This window comes from Ammodytes marinus (genome assembly GCF_949987685.1).
Source record: "Ammodytes marinus genome assembly, chromosome: 10".
NCBI classification, from domain to species: domain Eukaryota; kingdom Metazoa; phylum Chordata; class Actinopteri; order Uranoscopiformes; family Ammodytidae; genus Ammodytes; species Ammodytes marinus.
The window spans coordinates 24,603,549-24,611,048 of NC_137214.1; the positions used below are offsets into that span (position 1 = coordinate 24,603,549).

A 7,500-nucleotide genomic window follows, 5' to 3' on the forward strand; every position below is an offset into this window, starting at 1 on the left:
CCTCGTCCTATTCCGTCACCAATTACCACCCCACACCCCACCACCACCTCTCTGCCAATGTTCAAACCCACCACCCACATAGCCAGGCCTCAGAGGAAACTAGTAGACTGGTTCATAACACCACGGAAACCGGTCCTGATCCTGGGGGATTCCAATATTAGTCGGATCCCAGCCCACAACAATCCACAGATCCAACTGGACTGCTACCCGGGAGCCAGTTTCTACCATTTACAAAAAATGTGTGAAAAAACCACACCTAACCTTAACACTAAGGTGGTGGTTCTCTCGGTGGGGATAAACAACAAGGACCAGGACCCGAAACAGACCTCCATCAAACAACTTAAGGCACTTGATAAGCAGGCAAGGTCTACCTTCCCCAACGCAGACATATACTATCCCATAATCAATTTTTCACCCAACCTCACTCCAAAACAAAAATACAATCTCACACTCATTAATAACACCATTGCCACATACTTCCCCTTCCTTGCAGAAATTCCACACGACACCTTCATTACAGTACAGGATAACATTCATTGGACCAAATTCACAGCTATCGACATATTTCAATACTGGTGTAAACAATTAAGGCGAGACACCCCAGGTGAATAGGGATTTTTTTTTAACTTGTAGATATCATCACGAAACTTTGCCAGTTGATTACTGACACTAACACAATTATTTTTTGTATTACATGTTTTTCTTTAGTATTATATTAAATATGCAAATATGGCAATATTTAACCAATTATGCGTAAATTTGGGTCATTTTTCGAGAAAAAATTTGAGATGTTGGATAAAGCCAGAGTTAAAATCTCTATTTTATTTTAAGCACATATTAGTTTCTAAGGTTTTTACAGAACAGATTTTGGATACAGCCTTTTTTCATTTAATAAATCAAAAAATACTATATACATGTCTTAGAAATGCATTTTAGGCATGTTTTTAGGAGGAAAATGTATCATAAATCAGACAATTAACAATATATTAACAAATCCTTCTGTAAAAACCTTTAAAATAGTGCTATGAATGATTATAGAAAGTTTGGTTGATGTCAGTGGTCTAGAAGTTGAGATATCTTTCGCAGAGTATTGGAAATAGCTCATTTTGAGAAAACGGCCGTTAAAGATAACAACGTGAATTCTGCTGATAATCACTGATGATAGCTAGAGTAATTTATTGAATTAGGCCCTACACCCTTCAATGCCATATAGGCCTACCACTGCTTAACATATAAACCATAGCATAGTAACATTTACATCCACATGCTAATTTAAACGTGATTCATTTATTATTAGCCACTGTCTGTCAACCTGCTCCGGAGTCGGCACAGACGCTCTCTCTCCCCACCATGTCCCCTCTGATCCTCTGACAGTCTGTCTCTCCGACGTGATCGGCGTGATTTACATGTCTTTAACACTTCTCCCCTTCAAATGGCGATCATGTAGTGTCCGTAGCCAATTGATTAAGTATTTTTTTTTGTGTTGGTTTGGCATATTTTCGACGTTTTTCCCATTTTATTTTGTGATTTTCGAGCTACCGCGGCTAGCATCACGTGATGCCTTTTAGCGAATCACATCGTCAGAAATGTGCATTAGCCAATGAGGTCGCGTTCCTAGCATTGAATCCCTCCTCACACTTTCACGATTGGTTACTGATACAAAGGAAATGACCATATTTGGATCAGATAACGTTGTTCTTGAGATTCAGAGCTTTCCAACAGTACCATGGTTATTATGATTCATACAGCGGTCGCGGTGCTGTATGTTACGTTAGAATGCTCACTTTTGACGAATTTAGGAGCAAAATACAGACGCAAGCAGTCAAAGTTTAGTAAAATAAACACCTAAAACGTATATTTTGGACCTTTTATCCATACTAGTATGAAAGAAGAGATGTTATGGAAGCTAAATAGACACAAATCTCAAAATTGACCAGTGCTTGAAAAAACGATGTTTTTGCCTGCCGTGTCTCGCCTTAAATTTATAATTTCAGCAGAAACCAACCCGGCACCCCCATCATACAAACAATTATGTAACAACAAAGCAAGCATCCTGTCAATTCCCATACCTAATAATTCTGTACCCCCACAACTGTCTACAAATAACCCTGTAATTAATTCATCTCCCTCTCTTGACCCCCCTGTACAGGAACCTGCGGCTGGTGTGGACCTGGGGTGGAGCTCATCATCTAACATTCTCAATTTATCCCAACTATTTGTTCCCTCTGCCCCCCAAATAGCGCTGCTGGAGAGGGGACTGTCATTCATCCCACGCCCCAAAGCCTACGACTGGGAGGAACTTCAGAGGGACATTCACAAATACCATAGACGCATCAAAATACATGACTATTTTCACTCACTACCTAAGTTTCAGTACACCCCATTCACACACCCCTCCAACTGGGAACCCAAAGACTCCCAGTTGGACGCTAAAATAACATCACTCATTAAGTCAGACAGGCGGGCTCTGCGTTCATATCGGCCTCCGGTGGATATCTCAGATAATCTACCGGAGGCCGAGCGCAGAGCCCTTACACAATTGAACAATAATCCCAACATAATCATAAAACCGGCAGATAAAGGATCAAAAATAGTCATCATGGACCGACAGCATTATGTACTGGAAGCAAACAGACAACTCAACAACACCCAACACTACAGGCCAATACCACACAGCATTCAGTTAGAAACACAGTCACAACTCAGAACCATCATTAACTCATTATACCATAAGAAACATATCACAGCCAAACAAAGAGATTTTTTATTCGGACCAGATAACCCACGCACCAGGCAATTTTATTTACTACCTAAAATACACAAAGAACCACACACCTGGACCATTCCCTCTGAAGTTCCCCCCGGCAGACCTATAGTTTCAGACTGCAACAGCACTTCCTACAATATCTCACAGTATATTGAACATTACCTTGGCCCCCTCTCTAGCAGACACCCCAGTTATCTCAAGGACACTTACCACTTCCTAGATATCATCAGACCCATGGCTGTCCCCACCCATACACAACTATTTACAATTGACGTAGACAGCCTATATACCAACATCAGCACACCACTGGGACTTGATAAAATAAAATCCATCTTCTCCAAGTACCCAGACAGCACTAGACCGGACACAGAACTCTTACAATTACTCACCATCTGTTTAAATAATAATGACTTTTCATTCAATAATCAACATTTTCTACAGGTCAATGGGACAGCCATGGGTCAGAGATACGCCCCATCCTACGCCAACCTCTACATGAGTGAATGGGAGCGAGAAGCACTGGCCAAGTGTGACTTAAAACCCCTCTTTTATTTCAGATTTTTAGACGACATCATTGGGGCCTGGCCCCATGATGTCGCTCTATTCCCGGATTTCATCAACACACTTAACAGTCACCACCCATCAATAAAACTCAAATACATAATAGATCCACATCAGGTACACTTTTTAGACACCACAGTATTTTTTCAAGCAATAAACCCCACGCAAAACAAACTACTCACCAAGGTTTACTTTAAATCCACCGACACTCACGCCCTTTTGCATAAATCCAGCTACCACCCCAAACATACATTTAAAGGAATAATTAAATCACAAATCATCCGTTTTCACCGTATTTCATCCCTGATTTCAGATTTCCATAACACCACCTCCATTCTTTTCAATAGCCTCAGACACAGAGGATATTCTAAACGTTTTCTCCGCCAAATTAAAAACAGCACCTTGGCCGCTCTCGCTCCCATTCACTCCTTGGAAGCTCCGCCCCAGATGTCCGAGGGCGGGGGACGGCCTCCAACCACTGCACCAACTAGATCCTCAAAAACCCTCGCCCTCTACCCTAACCAGGGTCTATATCCCAACCCCCCTTGCCTCCCCTCCCTCCCCTACCCTAACCAGGGTTTGCATCCCGACCCACCCTACCCCCCTTCCTTTACAGCAGTGCTTGGAGGCACTCCCCCATCTTTTTCCAACAGCCGGACTACGCACCAGCCGCAGCTAATCCCATTTATCTCCACATTTTCCCACAGGACTTCCAACCTACACCGCACCCTCAAACACAACTTTTCCCGCACACAAACACATCATCCAGCATTACAAAACTGTCAAGTCATTTCAGCCCACAGAAAAAATAATAACCTTAAAAGCATTTTAGTCCGGTCAACCTTTAAAGATAACTCACATTCACCACAAACACAGCACGACAGTATGTACAAAAACCGGAAATTCATACATAACATACACAGCAGAGCATCACACCCCACCCTGGGCACATTTTCACTCCACTCCAGCAACATCATTTACATAATCACCTGCACCTCCTGTTCGAAACATTACATTGGGGAAACCAAACATACATTACTGACCAGATTAAAACAACACACATACAACATTGGGGAAGGTAGACTTACAACACCCCTAGTCAGACATTTCCAAATACATTCACCGACAAACCTCATCATCTCTGGTCTAGAATCCAATAATAGGTGGACTATTGGACAGAGGAAGAGAGCAGAAAAAATATGGATTGACAAACTCGGCACAATGGTACCCCTTGGTTTTAATGACAAATGATGTTTTAATAACACTTTATGGTACAGCACTAATTTTAGGATGATTTTAGCTAATGTTATAGGGCCTTTTATTTATGTATTTAAGTAATCATCTGGATATTTTACACATACACATGTATATGTCTATGGGCCAAAAGGTTTTTTATTCCCCCCTCCCTTTTTTTGCACTGTCGGGCTTGGGGCTTGAGCCCGGGTCTCCCAGGGGAGGGAGAGGGGCTTTCCCATCTGTGCTATCTAACCATGTACCCTTTACCCTAACCCTAACCACCCCTCCCCTCACACCTGAACCTAAACTTAGCACCGGAAAAAACAATCCCCATCTACCACATAACCCACCTTCCCATATTTCCCCTCCCCCCACCCATCCCCGCCACTCACCATATATTTTAATACTAGCACCATGATTATGGAATTTTATAATAGGTACACATATTTATTTTTCTATTATTGGAATTGTGTATGTGTGTATTGATGTATGTCCATTTTTATGGTTTTTATTTTATTTTATTTTAATTCATTTTATTGTTTTAATCCCACAAAAGTACCACATTTTACTGACCATTGTGCTGCTGCCTCTTCCTCTGCTCAATAGTCTGGGTCCTGGTCTCCCACACCGATGGGAGCCACCACCCCTGGACTGGAACTGGCTCCCTGGATAGCACCAGCCACAGACTATACCACTCAACCATCCTATCATTTCACTTTCACATAACACAACAGCATCAGATCAGTAGGCCTGTGCACCCAAAACACAAGATGTCATTTTAACCCCAACCCTAACCCAAACCTAACCCTAACCCTAACCCTAACCCTCTAACCCTAACCCTAACCCTAACCCTCTAACCCTAACCCCAACCCTAACCCCAACCCCAACCCCAACCCCAGTCCCAACCCTAACCCTACCCCTAACCCTAACCCTCTAACCCTAACCCTAGCCCCAACCCTAACCCTAACCCTAACCCTAACCCCAACCCCAACCCCAACCCTAACCCTAAACCCTCTAACCCTAACCCTAACCCTAACCCAACCCTAACCCTAACCCTAACCCTAACCCTAACCCTAACCCCTAACCCTAACCCCTAACCCTAACCCTAACCCTAACCCTAACCCTAACCCTAACCCTCTAACCCCAACCCTAACCCCAACCCCAACCCTAACCCTAACCCTAACCCTAACCCTCTAACCCTAACCCCCTAACCCTAACCCTCTAACCCTAACCCCACCGCTAACCCTCTAACCCTAACCCTAACCCTAACCCTCTAACCCTAACCCTCTAACCCTAACCCTAACCCTAACCCTAACCCTAACCCTAACCCTCTAACCCTAACCCTCTAACACTAACCCTAACCCTAACCCTAACCCTCCCTACCCTAACCAGGGTCTGCATCCCGACCCACCCTACCCCCCTTCCTTTACAGCAGTGCTTGGAGGCACTCCCCCCTCTTTTTCCAACAGCCGGACTACGCACCAGCCGCAGCTAATCCCATTTATCTCCACATTTTCCCACAGGACTTCCAACCTACACCGCACCCTCAAACACAACTTTTCCCGCACACAAACCCACCATCCAGCATTACAATACTGTCAAGTAATTTCAGCCCACAGAAAAAATAATAACCTTAAAAGCATTTTAGTCCGGTCAACCTTTAAAGATAACTCACATTCACCACAAACACAGCACGACAGTATGTACAAAAAACGGAAATTCATACATAACATACACAGCAGAGCATCACACCCCACCCTGGGCACATTTTCACTCCACTCCAGCAACATCATCTACATCAGGGGTGGGCAATATGTTTTTCCAGTGGGCCATACTGACTCCGTTAGAGTAAGTGAAGGGCCACACAATTGGAAATAAAATTTAAACATGAAATATTTAGTGCAGAATTACTTTAAACTACCGGTACATAGATTTGGTGGGCTTGATTGTGTTATTCACTAGCCCTTTTTAAACAAATACATGATCATGAATACTACAATTAACAACTCTGCAACAATTAACTATGATTCAGTGAGACTGTTATATTTGTGTAACAGACCTGCATCACTCAATGAAGAAAATATTAGGCTTTTTATATGATTTTATTTATGGAGAAACACACAACTCCTTTAAATTACAACTGTGAGAAATTACTCACATTGCAAAAACAAAAAAAAACATTGCATCCAGCTGTAGTAACTAAATTATTGCATTGAAATGCTCATCAGAAAAAAAATAGACAGTGGTTTTTAATACTCACACTGTTTTAACAACTCTGGCAGTTATCTTGCTGCCGATTGATAGTGCACAAATTGTCTCTGTATCCGTGAAGCTCCAAAAAGTCCGAATGGACCCGTGTATGTGTCCACTGTCTGTGTACATGTCCACAGCTTTGTGCACACGCGGAGTAAGGGTTGTCAGTTAATGGGAACAATGCAGACGGTCACCTCCCTTTGCAAGATCATCAAAGTCTGGCGTCATGTGTGATGTTGCAATGCGCAACACAGAGGACAGATGTTCATCCGTCAGACGTGATCTATAACGTGACTTGTTGTAGTTCATCACGGAAAATGTTTGTTCGCAGACATAGGTGGAGCCAAACAAAACGAGCATCATCCGTGCATGCCTGCGTAGGTTCGGGAACTGCGTTTCGTTCAGTGAGCCATAGAAGCTGTCCAGTGTGGAGGTGCTGAACTTCTCTTTCAGAGTCAGATCGCACTGGATGTCAATCAGTTCGAGTTGCACATCTGGGGGCGCTTTCTCGCTGTCGAATGAGAAGGGAGTGGACACCAGCTCCAGTTCTGGTTCAATCTTCTCAAAGTCAGAGAAACGGCGGTTGAACTCATTGTGGAGGTGTGTCAGAGTAGTGGAGTATCTGTCAGTGTGGCGCGGTGGCACATCCAGTGTAGCCAGCGTTGGGAAATGTGTGAAACACT

At 43.3% G+C, this 7,500-nt stretch overlaps 1 protein-coding gene across 1 annotated transcript in view; it reads right to left on the reverse strand.

The window, feature by feature from the left end:
- Window positions 1-6,985: 6,985 nt before the first annotated feature.
- The window catches only part of LOC307256975 (general transcription factor II-I repeat domain-containing protein 2-like), a gene marked incomplete at both ends in the record, with an annotated part of 1,500 nt that continues 985 nt past the window's right edge, over window positions 6,986-7,500 (reverse strand). Inside the window, one exon of the mRNA XM_080036090.1 lies at window positions 6,986-7,500. This exon is cut by the window's right edge and continues 985 nt beyond it. Within this exon, the coding sequence (XP_079892216.1) occupies window positions 6,986-7,500 (515 nt within the window).